The sequence below is a fragment of the Pelecanus crispus genome, chromosome 12 (genome assembly GCF_030463565.1).
Source record: "Pelecanus crispus isolate bPelCri1 chromosome 12, bPelCri1.pri, whole genome shotgun sequence".
Taxonomy (NCBI): domain Eukaryota; kingdom Metazoa; phylum Chordata; class Aves; order Pelecaniformes; family Pelecanidae; genus Pelecanus; species Pelecanus crispus.
Window position 1 is genome coordinate 20,119,704 of NC_134654.1, and position 14,910 is coordinate 20,134,613.

The 14,910-nt window shown below is 37.9% G+C and overlaps 1 protein-coding gene across 1 annotated transcript in view; it reads left to right on the forward strand.

The window, feature by feature from the left end:
• Positions 1–14,537, forward strand: part of TNRC6C (trinucleotide repeat containing adaptor 6C) — a 109,960-nt gene extending 95,423 nt beyond the window's left edge. The window contains exons 17-24 of the mRNA XM_075720049.1: positions 1,039–1,206; positions 2,337–2,528; positions 2,676–2,819; positions 5,684–5,800; positions 8,193–8,387; positions 9,794–9,864; positions 10,621–10,760; positions 13,797–14,537. Coding sequence (XP_075576164.1) covers positions 1,039–1,206; positions 2,337–2,528; positions 2,676–2,819; positions 5,684–5,800; positions 8,193–8,387; positions 9,794–9,864; positions 10,621–10,760; positions 13,797–14,157 — 1,388 coding nt within the window. The 3' untranslated portion in view covers positions 14,158–14,537. The remainder of the gene's footprint in view (positions 1–1,038; positions 1,207–2,336; positions 2,529–2,675; positions 2,820–5,683; positions 5,801–8,192; positions 8,388–9,793; positions 9,865–10,620; positions 10,761–13,796) is intronic.
• The last annotated feature ends 373 nt before the right edge of the window (positions 14,538–14,910 follow it).

Here is a 14,910-nt window from a genome sequence, read left to right on the forward strand (position 1 = left end):
TGGAATAAATTATCTGGGAAGTTTCTGAAATATTCACTGGTCATTTTGTGGTAGGTTAGACATAGATCGGTCAGATACGATTGATGTCAAAATAATTGATTCGGCCTTGAGACAGGGCGAACAGAACAACCTTTCCGACCTGTTTTCTGTGATTGTTTGATGTATGCTACAGACTTCATTTATGACATAAAGGAATTAATTTAATCTCTTTGTGACTCTCTTTATGCTGTGTACAATAGAATTGCCAAGCTTTATCTACCATGCAGCAGTTAAGAAGGTAATTTTTACTGCTAGGGTGAGCAGTTATAGCAGGGAGCATCAGAAGGCAAAGGAATTTATGAATTAAAGGCCTAAGTAAGTCTAAGAGGGTCTTATATCTCAGCTTCCTGTGATCTGCTAACACTCAGGATTATATATCAAAAAGGACACAGATTTGTGTCACAGAGGCATGTCAAAATTATTCCTTAAATATAGTCTGAGTGGTTTTGTTCTGTGTACACAAAATACATGCCCAAATCGTACAATACCTGCTCTGATGAATAGTAGCTGTTTGTATGACCTTTTAATTAGTTGCTTTGTTTGGGATTTTAAAAATGTTGTTAGCAAAATAAAATGGCAGACATGATGGCGGTGTGTTGGTGAGACATTAGGAATATTTTGGCTTAGCAATGGAATGCTGCAAATTCTTCACTGGTTTAAACGTAGCATTCCAGTGCATTCTTCCAGAATGCCTTTTCTGAGACAAGTCGAGAGACTGTAAGTAGAAATACTGACAGCTTTAAAAATATTATCCCTACATCTTTTTTCTTTTTTCCTTTTAGCAAAATGTTAACATTTTCTGAATTCATGGGAGTTATATTGGTGTTCCCATAAAAGCAAAAGTTCTTGACAGCAGGTTAAAAATGTGCGTAGTAAATTACTACACATACGTACAGATGTCCAAAAATCAATGTTTAATAATTTCTGTAGCTGGATTTCTAAACACATCTTTTAATCCTCCTGTATATTATGGATGTCTAATGACCTGTTTCCCCTTAGCTGGACTGAACCCGAACATGAATGTAAATAACATGGACATTACTGGTGGTTTGTCAGTGAAGGACACTTCTCAGTCCCAGTCTCGCCTTCCTCAGTGGACACACCCCAACTCAATGGATAATCTGTCTAGTGCTGCTTCTTCGCTTGACCAGAACTCCAGCAAGCACGGTATGTCGCATTTAATCCCTGTGTTAGCCTGGCTTTTTGAGACTTGAGTCATATTGCAATTGTAATTTTTTTTGCATGTTACTATTTTCGGTAAGTGCTCATAATTGGTTGGTACAGAGTGCCCTTTGAGACTGTGACATTTTTAAGATGATTTCTGCAGTCGCATTCAGCAATGCATTGAAGTTCTTGCAGCTATCACTTCCTACATGCAATGTAGGAATATTTTTTTTCATTTGCTGAATTTTGTTGCTCAGAACATGGAGTTCAAGTAAAACAAGCCATTAGCGTTGGCAAAACAAGTCCCATAAGCTTCCCCTTACTCCAGATCTGCATACCTTCAATCCAAAAAAATTTTACATTGGCTTTCTCCCACAATTTTTCCAATATCATCAACCTTTCACAGCCAGTCCTGTACAAAGGCATGATGGATTACATAGTTAACCCACCCTGGGAGTTAGGAGCACAAACTTCATATTTTTCCAGAAGTGATTGCTAATCTGTTTGAACACCTTTATCCCTAATGCCTCCAGTATCCTGCGTCGTTTATTCCTTTATTTCCTGTACCAAGTTTATTCTGTTAGAACATGGTGCTCTGTTAACTTTATTGTATCCTGGATTTTATTATGAGCAGCATGAATTATTTCTTTTACAATAGTTTTTTATTCTGCAAGTAGCTGTACTGCTTATGCCAAATTGTTGTTTGGTAGTTTGTAGAAACATGAGAATGGCCATTTCAAATCATCCATCCCGTCAGCAATAAATATCTAGAGAAGGATGAGAAGAGGACTTGCCTACAGTGATATTCCTTAGTATTCTGTCTCAGCGAATTCCTATTTACCATCAGTGTAATGATTTGAATTACTTAGTCTCTTTTTGGCAGTAATGTAATGCGAGTTTCTTTAACTTGAATGTCTAGATTGTACCAGTAGTGTATCTCACAGCTGCAATTCCTAGTAAGGCTTCAGAGGCTGTTAAGCCTTGCTTTACTGTGTTTATATTTTATTTTTCTTTTTTATCATTGTAATAGAGAAAGAAAAAAGAAAATAATAACAAAATATAGGGGCCGATGAAATTCCATACCCAAATTAGTCCCACTCCTAAACAAAGCCTTTCCATTTCATTCATTACAGGTGCTATACCTGGAGGTTTAAGTATTGGTCCTCCGGGAAAGTCCTCCATTGATGACTCTTATGGCCGGTATGATCTGATTCAAAACAGTGAATCGCCTGCCAGTCCACCTGTAGCTGTTCCTCACAGCTGGTCACGTGCCAAAACCGATAGTGATAAAATTTCCAATGGCTCCAGCATAAACTGGCCACCAGGTAACAAAATACAAAGCATTCATGTTAAATTGAAGTCCTTAAAGCATATTGTTGGTTTTATTTATTGAATCCTCATGCCTTCTGATACCCAGGAACTGTGGAGAATTATGACTTTATATACTCTTCTTTTTATTATATTTGAAACAGAATTTCATCCAGGAGTGCCATGGAAAGGACTGCAGAATATTGATCCTGAAAATGACCCTGATGTTACTCCTGGAAGTGTTCCAACTGGGCCTACCATAAACACCACGATACAGGATGTTAATCGCTATCTTCTCAAGAGTGGAGGTAAACACACAAATTACTTTCACATCTGTGTATACTTTCTTTCCAAAAAAGTTGACTTCATATATTATGGATGTAGTATATTTTTGCAGGTAATCCTAGTCTAATAATGCTTCTGTTCTGAACTTTCACTGAAAATCCAGAAATACTTGGATTTAAATATGGGACCAAGAAGTTTCTGGTTTTCCATGGGAATGTAAATATTTTTATATTGGAAAAGGCTGTGAGACGTGATATAAACTTCTGTGGTCACTGGAAGTTTTTGTGACCTGTAACACTTTGTTTTGAACAAGGTCTCGCTCTCCATACTGACCAACCTCTTACATACACTTTGTGAAATACTCAGAAGACACAATACAAAAGTTCCACAGTTGTTGCTGAGGCAGCAGGCTTCTGTCACACTAGTTAATTCTAGCTTTGTTAGAAGATCAATCAGCAAAATAAATTAGAGCTGTTTTATCCCCAAAACCATCAAAGAAAAGAAAAAATAGGGAATTGGCTAGTAAACTAGTATTTCCCGGTGCCATTTCCATTCCTTTTGTCTTGGCAGTGCTTACTCCAGAATTAAAAGGGTACACTCTAAAACAATAAACCATTGGGGCTGCTGTGCTGCTCGTTAACTAGATGTACTGAAAGTGGATCAAGGGAAAGGTGGCTTGGTTCAATTGTGATCAGTGTGCCGAGATAGGCAAGTTATCTGTGCTCTGTTAGAGCACTCTAATATGCACAAGAATAGTATAATCGGGTTGTCAGGAAGGACCTGTCAGGATTAAAAATGTGGATTTTGTTCTAGCAGTTACATCTGTGATATCTGCACAGATTGTAAATCGGTACTATCCTTGAAATGGGTTTGCAGCTCTGGGCTTGTTAACTCAAGGCAAAGGGATGTGAAACATGAGGGAAAGGAGGCAGGGGTTTTCACTGGCTTGAATGATTTTAGTTGTCTCTTTACCAGAAAGCAATATTTATTTAAAAGCTGAAACGTGAAGTATTTGTGTGCATGGATGATGCTGAATTAACTTCTCATGACCCAAATGTACTTCAAGGGGTGGGCAACCTGGATGGTTTGAAGTTAGGAAAAGTATAAAGACATAATTCAGTCACAGTTCAGATATGGTGCACCCAAGAAATAATCCCTTCAGGCCAGAAGCCTAGCCCTGCAGAGCTATACCTGTAAGTTAGATGATATCTACTACAGGTCTTCCTTCTTTATAGAAGGAAAGTATACATTAGCTCTGTTGGTGTATAATCTGCCTGTGAAATGAAGAAATAATTACGCTACTTAGAGAGGGTCAGTATAGATGATCTTTACAGAAGTAAACAGGCCCTCAAGAGCCAAAACCTTCTGAAAAGCAGTGACTGTTGGGGTCCATGTATGCTTTCTTTCCTCATTAGCTTTTAAGCTTGTTAATACAATTCTAATAAAAAATGTAATTGCTGAATCTGTTTCTTTATGCTTGTATAACCTAGGTGTTTGCTCCTAAGTAAAATTATCTGTTATTGTCAGTACCCCTCCGCAGGAGATTGGGGCTTTCATGACATGCTGCCAGGAAGAGACGGTCTTTGAGTACTGCAGCTTGAAGTACACAGATTGTATTAACAGAGCTGATCTCCATTTAGAGGGCTAGACTGTGGTGTATACTGTCCTTGCGCTGTATGCTTAGAAACAGATAAAACCTAAGCTTTTGGGTTGATTTTTGTTTTACCCTGTTTGCTAATGAAGCTTTGCAGGGTCAGCTACTATGAGCTGAAAGTCTTAGCCACCTGGAATCAGGAACGGTTTCAGCTCTGTGGGCATATGGGCCTTTGAATCTGATATAATTCCCTCACTCCTGCCTGGGGAATAGATTCTGTCCAGAGAAGGCCTTGGTACAGAGTTATTTTGCTTGAGACTTGATGTCTGTATTGGTGTCCTTTGGAGCACAGTGAGTCTGGGTAAGGTGAAGTTTGGTTGGTTGCTGTTCTAGTTGAAAATGTAGCCTGTGTTTTTAATTGAGCTGTGAGGGATGAGATTGTCCTTTTACTTCCTCCCTTCTACCTCACTACAGCGCTCTTTTCCAAAGAACTCACCTATTTTTATTAGTCAGTTAAAGATGTTTCAGTATCACAGTCCATCTGTGTATGTCAGGAATGATAAGTCACCTAGTACACACACTTAATTTTGTTGGTGGCTAGAGAGAATACTTCCAGCTCTTCTGGTCTTTATAATGAAGATATTTTATTTTGTGTTCAGTTTCTTTCATTTGCTGCCAGTAAGGAAATTGTATGTATGCTTATATAGCTCCTCAGGTTGTAAATGATTTACCAAGATGGTTTCAGGCTATTTCATTTAATGTTATCAGTTTGAGACGAGATTGCTAAAATATATCCTTGCCTTACTGAAAGTCTGCAAAAATCTAAAGACGTTTGTGGGCATTAGGATGTAGGCGAAGTGCTTACCTCGAGTAATTTAGGACAAATCACCCATGGTAAGAGGTTAGTTTATCATATACATTTATGTTCATCTACAGTTGCCATTGCTTAAGTCAGCTGGCAGAGCGCCTTTATAAATGAGGCCTGTTCCTTGAGACTAAACAGTTTAACACTGATTTTTTTGAGAGTCATGTATCTTAAAGGAAATGCAGAATTTATCTTCTGCACAGGCGCTAGTACATTTGCTACTGTGCCAGCTTTCTTTTCTTTTCTACTAAAGACTTCTGCTTCACTTTATCATGCTTTCTATAACATTTCATTCCTAGACTTCAGAGACCAGGCTGATTAAGGAAAATGCCTTGCATGGTTTGTATTTGCACATAATAGATTTGCTTATGTCACACCAAACATCATTATGCCCATCTTTCTTAGTTGCTTCTCTGCTGGTTCTGCAGGGTCATCCCCAACATCATCTCAGAATGCCACGCTGCCTTCATCGAGTGCCTGGCCGCTTAGTGCCTCCGGCTACAGTAGCTCTTTCAGCAGCATTGCATCCGCACCTAGCATTGCAGGTACGAAAAATGGCCTTTCTACTTTTGCATCCTTCTGCATTCTGAGAAAAGGCCCTAGAAAGTGCTTTCCCAGTTACTGCAGTAGTGCTACTATAGACAGAAGCGTATTTTTTAGTACTGTGCTAGGTAGGCAGCTCTCCTGGCAGCTCTTGAGTGGTGAGCGTTGGATGGTATGCCTGGAATTGTGCTAAGGAAAATTGTATTTATTCCACTTGGTGCCACGTGCTGTCACTCTGTATTGGCATTGAGATCTCTTAATGACTATTTGCATTGCCACTTTGAGGAGGAATATTGTCTAGGACCTCAGTAGAAACACCCCTACTAGACCCTTCCAGTAAGAGCTGATAAGAAATTTTTGTTAATAAACTCACTGTTAAAAGTGAACCATCTTCAGCTCAGGAAGAAGTTTAGTAGTACCTCAAGGAGGTACTCTGCATGGCTGTGGAGGTATTGGGTTTGGGGCTTTTAAATGTCTTACTAGTCAATCCAAAGCCTGATGCCTCCCCTGTAAGACTGAGCTTGTAGATGGTCTAAATAACTAACCTGTTCTTTTTAATGAGCTATAAATTCTGGAACATCTCTCTCTGCAAATCATGGAAACTTTGCTTGCGAACTGGCTACCTAAATATCCAGTTTGTCCCATTATAAAAATGTGTTGTTGGTGGTGTATGGATTGTATTAGCATTTTCATATCTAATCAATGAAAACCCTCCACTTTGAATAAAGGAAGGTGCAACCTCCAGGTCATACTGTAGAATGCAAACCAAAAAGGGGTTGTTTGAAATATTTTATTCCAATGAAAGGAAAAGAAGGGGATGGCTTGCTTTTCTTTTATCTGCCATGCGTTTCTGCTTTATTTGCTTTTTATTTTTTTGCAGTGCTATCTAATCTTTGTGTTAACCCTATGAGAAGTAGTGACATAGCAACATCTAATCTGTGGTAATGTGCATGTATCATGTGCTACGTTGCAGGCTGAGCTGCTCTGAGTTCTAAAACTCAGACCTTCTCCCTTTCCCCCCACCATTTTACCCTTGTTAATGTCTTCATCATCATTGTCAAATTATTTTTGTTGCTACAGTTTGCAAGAAGATGGGAGAGTGGTTGCCCTTTCATTTAAATTGTTATGATCGGTATAAAATTTTTGAGTTAAATTATATAAATAAATAGAGGCAATTTGGGGAGTCTGTGTATGTAACTGGGGCTGTGATTTGGCGAGTGGTAAATTTGGCTTTAGGACTAATAAAAGAACCTCAGTGGCTGCCTGATGCAAAGCCCTGGTTCGATATAAGCTTAATCTGCCAGTTCAAATATGGTTTTTAAAAAAAAAAAAGACAAGATTTTTGCATCTTGGACTTTGTCAGACCAAGTATTTTCTTACTGTCTGCAATCAACATTAAAGCATTAAGGCAGCATAATCACAATATCATTTGCTCTGGCAGAAGATGCAGTGATGTGACCATTTCAGTCCGTTCTGTCAAACACGTGCTGCTAATGTTAGTAACGGGGGGACTGTGCTATGACAAGGAAACTGGACTCTAATTTCATAACATAGGTTGGTACAAGGAAGAAAGGCAGGGATGTGTAAGTCTAAAGGTAAATAAAGGGGTTTGTTTTGGTATCCGTAATTTGAATCCATTTTGTCTGCCACTCTGAATGCTAAACTGTATTTGTTACTCTTGGTTTTTGTATTATTTTATAAAACTCTGGTTTGACAGGAACAGTAGTAAGATGGTTTAAAAACTGATTAAGGAAATAACAAACAGAACAGTAAAAAGTTACAAAGAGTGACAGGTTGTGATATGGTCTAATCTTCTGAAGACTTCATTTTTCTCAAAGACATTTGGAAAAAAGAGTATCGGTTACTTTGAATATTCAGAAATACAGTTTTTGTTGGTCTTTGATCTTTGGAATTTTAATAATGTATCAGAAGAACATATGGACATACTGGTTACTTTATATTAGATAAAATGAGTTGTGTAAGAAGAAGTGGTTAAGTTCTGTTAAACCTTTGAGAGAGACAGTCTTGAAGTGTTTCATTATAATTTTGATGAAATTAGATTTCAAATACTTAAGTCCATTTTCTGGTCCTTTTTTCATGTATTGTCTTTTATGAGAAAGCACAATAGTAGGAGATTTTAAAAAGGGAACTGTATATGTAGCAGGTGTTGTGATATTCATTACATACAAAATTCTTTGAAAATATAAATACTAGTGTAAGTAGGTTCAAAGGATATAGGATTTATATTACTGGATGGTCCAGAATGCTATTCTTTTCTCTCCTGAAACGTATGAAGAATATAGTCAATGCAGAAGCTTGATGATTACGCATCCTACGTGGTTTAACAGTTATTGCTAACTAAAAATACACAAATGTATTATTTTTCTGTTGCAGGTAAATTGTCAGACATCAAGTCTACGTGGTCCTCTGGCCCAATCTCTCACACACAAGCCTCTCTATCCCATGAACTATGGAAGGTACCCAGAAACACTACTGCTCCTACGAGACCACCTCCAGGCTTAACAAACACCAAGCCATCATCGACGTGGGGTGCCAGTCCCCTGGGTTGGACCAGTTCTTACTCCTCTGGTACTCTTGACTTTTGTGTTTTATAACACCACATTTTGCCTTTTTTTTGTTTGTTTTTGTTTTGTTTGCTTTTATTCTGTGTTACGATAGTGAGGCACCCCATAGCTGTGTATTAGGCTCCAGAAACTTGAGGTTTAATAGAAGTAGTGTGTGTCTGTTTTGGGGATGAAGCTCATGTCTGTTTATTTTAGTTAGGATAAGTTGTAACTGAAGCTGTCATCTTTCAGGTGGTCATACTAGTAATTTTACGTAGGAATTGCCAAATTATTTAATTCCAACAAGGATTTTTTTCCATTTCCTTAATTTCTAAAAATATCTTTTAAATGTGTTTCTTGTTTTGTGGTATGATCTATGACTGCCTACAAGGCTTCAAGATGAGTGAATCAGCCCATGGAATTTAATATGGAACACATTTTTGGAGCATGGATGTGAAGCATTTAGGACCTGATGGCATTGCAGTGCCCTCAGGGAGTGTCTTAATTTTTTCATGCAGGCTCTTTTTTAGACGTCTTTGTTTTGCTTAAATACAAATATGAGACACCATGGATGTGGCTAGGTAAATATATATATATATATATATATATATATATAGATCATGTTTGTTTGTGAATTTTGCCAGCTTCAAAAGTATTACACCTATTTGATAAAGCTGACTATTTTATTAATCTGCTTTCACTGTATTGGGAATTAAATGTTCTTCCCTCTTCTTGCCATTTATTTTGTATCAGTTTTCTTCACCAAAACCCCACCTGGTGGGCAGATATTGCTGGTGCCAGGATTCTCTCTGGAGCCTGAGTGTGGTCACACACGTGACTACAGAAGTACTGCAGTTTCTCAAATGCCACTCATAAATATCAAGCTTATATGGTTTCTCATTGTAAAACACCAGGCTGAAGTTGGAAAAGCAGCTTTTGTTGGTTATGTCCTTGTATCTTTAATCAGAACATTGTCAGTGCGGAAATATCTGTTTTGAATAAGTCATATACATTAATCTATCATTGGCAAGATAGCAGAATGCTGCAGTGCTATAAAAATCTTTAATAGCAAGCAGCAATCTGAGCTTGGACATCTGAATTGCTTTTAAAATGTGTCTTCCAGATTAATTCTAATGTAACCTGAAGATGCAGTTTGTTGCAGTGTCATACCTGCATCCACTAGTTTTCTAATAGTTATTGTGGGAATGTGAAAAATGCCACAGATCCTTTAAATGTAACAAAAGCAGGTTTTCATTCAGCAACCTTTCATTGCAAAGACGACGATAAATCAAGATGTAAGGAAACTGCTGTAGGATTTGTTTTCAGTAGCAATAATGCCTGCTAGTGTGTTGTGATTCCAGATAAGTTTTCTTCTTGTAATATGCTCTCCACATAATGATAAGATGTTTTGTTGTGGAAATTGTATTATAGGTTCTGCATGGAGTACTGACAGCTCAGGGAGAACAAGCAGCTGGCTGGTTCTTCGAAACCTCACACCCCAGGTAAATAGAATTGTACATAACTCATTATGAAAAGAGACTTATCACATTTAAGAGATGGTAAGAACTTTTATCAATCTTGGTCATTTGGTTCATTTGAAGGGAAAATAATTATTTTACATTTGTTACAAGTGTCTGTCTTCTACAGGGAATTCGTTAAGTTTTCAAAGTGCTGTCAAATCAAGTATGAACTTTTAAGACTGTAATTAGTCATTCAGTGTGCACCATTTATGTATGTGTAAGTTTGGAGGTGAATGATGTTTTAAAGCAGATAGAGATGTAAAATCTGCTTTTCTTTTCCTATGTTTTTTTTTTTTTTTCTTTTGGTTCTTCTCCTACATCTGTCAAATCCTCTTGTCCTCCACGTAGTGTCATTCACAAGGAAGAACATAAGTCACAAAGCCTTGAATGTAGACATCCAAATTAATCTTGGGGCAAATTTAGTTATATTTGTGAACGATGTATTTTTTCTTTGACTTATTTCTGACCTTCTGTGGACTTCTAATGATAGATATAATTTGTACCACCTAAACTGGGAAATTGTGTGCACTGGACTGTAGGGAAGTCTTAAAAAGACACGATGTCTCACTCAATGAAAACAGTGATAAGTCTATAATTAAATTCTTCTTATGGAAGAAAAACTTTTTTTTTTCTTTCACCTGTACTTATTCTTTAGCTTTCAAAACTTGTTTTGTTAATAAGCATTTAAAGTAAAATCACAAAAATACAGCTAATCTTTCCCCCCTTCCCTCTTACTAGATTGATGGTTCCACACTGCGGACACTGTGTTTGCAACATGGCCCTCTAATAACATTCCACTTGAACCTGACGCAAGGGAATGCTGTGGTCCGATACAGTTCCAAGGAAGAAGCAGCCAAGGCCCAAAAGTCTCTGCATATGTATGTTTCCGCTCTCTATTTCCTTTGTTATGAAGCCAGTTTTATCTCACAAACTATTTTCTTAGGCATTTATTTGCTAGGATTCAGAACTAATCACTTAGTTTAATCCAGTTTTGGAAATTACCTAATGAGAGAGAGAAAAAATAATTGGGGGCTAGATACTCATATACTACTGAATAAGAGGTCATTCCAAAACTTGATAATAGGTATTCACCATTAATAATGTGCTCGGTAAGGATTTATCACCTGTAAGACTGCAAAGAATTTGTAAGATGGGATAAGAATTCCAAAGGAAGCTCAGAGAGAAGAGAGTATGAGACAGGGTTTTAGCTTAGAGAGCAACAGAAAGGGTAAAACGATGATAAAGAATGTGTTCATGGTGGTCACCTTTTTTTAAAGGAGTTATGAAAGAAATTGAAAGAAATGTATGACAACAAAACATGCTTTTTAGGTGTTTTAAAATCCATGGGACTAATTGGCATACTACGCAAAAGCTGGAGAATTTGAGTGATAAAATCAGTGACTTTATGGAGGATTAAGAATCTGAAGACTGATGTTTCAAAAGAATACTTAAGTGCTTAGAGTTGGAAAGCAATTTCCTTTATCAACAGGTTATAGCATGAGTATAATGAAAAATACTGATCACAGTGGAAACAACATTTGGAACTAGCTGTACTACTGGCCTGATTACCTTCCCTGTACTTAGAGATTTAGGAGCAATGTTTTACTCCAAATGTAAAGTTGAAACTCCTTTCCCATTATGAGCCTGATTAACAGAAATTGTAGTAATAATAATTATATTAATGACCATGTTGCTTTTTTAACTGTTGACCATTCCTTAATTAAATATTATGAAGCAGCATTCAAAACAACTGGAGATGAAAAATTGACCCATCTTAGTTACATCAGTTTACATGTGGGCATCAGGTAAAAGAGATAATGCCAAAGGCAAAATTAATATGTGAGTTAAAAGATAAGTGCTTATTTTAAATATGTACATGGCAATATCCTTACATTATCAGTGATCTGGAAGGCCTCCGTTTAAATTGGGTTTTTTAATAGGCTGTGGTATAACTCTAGTTACACTGCTGGCAAGGACAGAACAGCCCTTTCTGAATGAGAAGGGCTGAGCTGTGTATGTGTTTGGTTTGCTGGCAGAGTGACAATGGTAAAATACAATGGGATTTGTGGAAGCCAACAGGACAGTATTAGAGTTCCAAGAGAGATCAGTCGCTATCTGTTTCACAGATAAATGTTTACAACGGAGCTGATAACTGGAAAATACATCGCAGAGCCAATGTCTCAGATCCCATCTGATTTGATATGAGAATATCTCACACTCTCCATCTCTGGTTGTGTGGTGGTTTTTTGCTATATAAATTAGGAGCAGCAGTGATTAATACTTTTTGAAAGTTTATTTAAAATTTTATGAAGAATGCATAGTTTTCAAAGACTGCATTTGCATCTCTTCATTTACATATTTAGGAAAGGTAGAAATTCTTACAATGTGATTTTCAGCAAGGAGCATTTGCACAAACCCTGCTTGTTGATGGCTTCCAAGCCAGAGGCTGCGGTCAGGCAGTGAGGGGGAATAGCCATTACAAACACATTTGTATTCCAGTGAAAGCGTAGTTGTTAATGTATATGTTCAGAGTTACAACTGCCATGCAATGGTGAGGCTGAACTAATACAGACAACCTGGAAGTTTAGGCAGTCAGTGCCATGATCTTCCATTCTTCTTTAAAAGATCTTAGGTTGCAAAATAAATGCTGGAAAAAAATATAAGCTAGGTTCTTGGAAGAATTCCACATCCATTGCATTAGTCATGCAGTTATTCTTGTCAAACATACACAAAGGAAATTAATTTTAAACATACTGTTCAAGAAAAGTGAGGTTTCAGGAAATAGGGGGTGGGAGGTGAGACAAAACCTTCAACTTTGCAGGATGAGTGGTGAGTTGCATTGAAGTACAAACCAGTTTTCAGAGTACAGATGTTGGAAATGTGTTCCCAGCACAGCCACTGGGTTTCAAGTGTATCTTTAAATAAAAGCAGGAATAAGCATTAGACACAGAAGAGTTGAACTGTACATTGAAGAATTAATGTTAAACATTCTGATGGGATAAGACCTTTAAAGGTATGAAAGCATACACTTGTTCATTACATGTGAAAAAAGAAGGATTCTCTAATGTTTCTGAGTCTCTAAGTCTTCTGAGAATATTTAACAAAGGAAGAGGAATTACACACCTCGTGGTCTGGAGCTTGCTTTGCTACATGACATGATGCGTTGTCGGATCTATATTTTGTATCGTACCTTTTTAGTAAAGCAAAGTACTGTAATTACTACAGGTCCCACTGCCCAGTGTTCAGAAATAATAAGAGGCAGTGTTATCAGGTGCTTGAGCAGACTTAGAAACAGCATTTCAGCCTTTGCTGTAACTAAAAAGTTACTGTCAAGTGTGATGGCTGTAGACATCCTGAGGTGCAAGGTGTCTGAATTTTATTCTGCTCGTATATCTGGCAGATTTCAAAAAGCAAACAAACAAACAAACAAACAAACAAAACCCCCGACTTCTCTTTTCCTGGTTAGTTGATTTTAAAATACACAGCAAATGATTGAATCTGTTGCAGGATTTAAATACTAGAATATATTCTTTGATGACAAATTAACATGAAGAGAATAGTTTTTGAAAATGTATTACAATAAATGTGCTGTCATTGGCATCATTTGTTGCTGATAGTGCTGTATGCTTGTATCTTTATGCATAAATAGAGTACAGCCTCCCATGAAGCACGTCAGTTAAACAAGGTGGTCTCTCTTTGTGTGTTTGCCTATGGATGTAGAAAGGTAAATAGGAAATAGGCCAGAGAAGTCTTTGTTCAAGAGACTGGGATTGCTAAAAGTGAGCAGATGTGGCATAAATCTTCATCTCAAATTCAGCTTGGGGGAAAATGGATTTATATCCATCTCGGATATTTCCAGAGTGCCCTTTGCACCCCTTGTTTCATGTCGCTGCACCTTCTGTTTTTGTCCCCAGGTGTGTCCTGGGAAACACTACCATCCTGGCCGAGTTCGCTGGTGAAGAAGAAGTCAACCGTTTCTTAGCACAAGGCCAGCCCCTGCCGCCCACCTCCAGCTGGCAGTCCAACACTGGAACCAACCAGACTCGCCTGGGCTCCTCGAGCAGCTCTCACGGCTTGGTGCGCAACGACGCCGGCCACTGGAACACTCCCTGCCTGGGGGGCAAGGGGAGCAGCGACCTGCTCTGGGGGGGGGTGCCTCAGTACTCCAGCAGCCTTTGGGGACCCCCGAGCACCGACGACGGCAGAGTTATCGGAAGCCCGACACCTTTGAATACTCTTCTTCCGGGTGATCTTCTCAGTGGGGAGTCCATCTAGGAAACAAGAGAAACAACATGGAAATAACAATCATCAGCACTAAAGGAAAAAATAAAAATTGTGACCCTTTCCAGTCCCGGGCTTGATGAAGAATCCAGCTTTAACAGATCAGACTGGCAGCCCTTTTTAGTACCTCTGTCCAATATCAAATATGAAACTGCAGAAGTCCTTGTGAACTGTTCATGAAACAGTATGGGCTACTTTTGGTCAGTGTCACATGCTAACGACAGGTTTTAATTTTTTCATGGCTTTTTGTTTTATGTTGTCTTTTTATGTTTGTATGGTGATTTTAAAAACAAAGTATAAAAGCTGCTTAGAATAGGTCTATCATGAAGGGCACTTTTCAGAATTTGGGCTGGAAAGGGTTATTTTATCAGCTGGGGGGGAAGGGGGAAATGAAAGCCTATTTAAAATGAGCCTGTGACTATTATGCACATTACCAGAGGCGGACCCAATAATCAGAAAGGGTGAAGTGTGATATTTACCATTGGTACAGAAAAGTAATGAATCTGAATGGTAACTATTGACTGTACAGGTTGAGCGGGGGGGGAGGGAGGGCAGGGTTGGGGTATCTCTGTGTCCACTACTCCCATGGATCTGCCTATGCACATTACCCTTGTTTCATTACTTTTTCATGTCATTTTTTAAATCCCAAAAATATAAAAAGTTTAAAAAAAAAAAAAAACAAAAAAAAAACAAACAAAAAAAAACAAACAAAAAAAAACATATCAACATGCAAATACTTGAATCCAG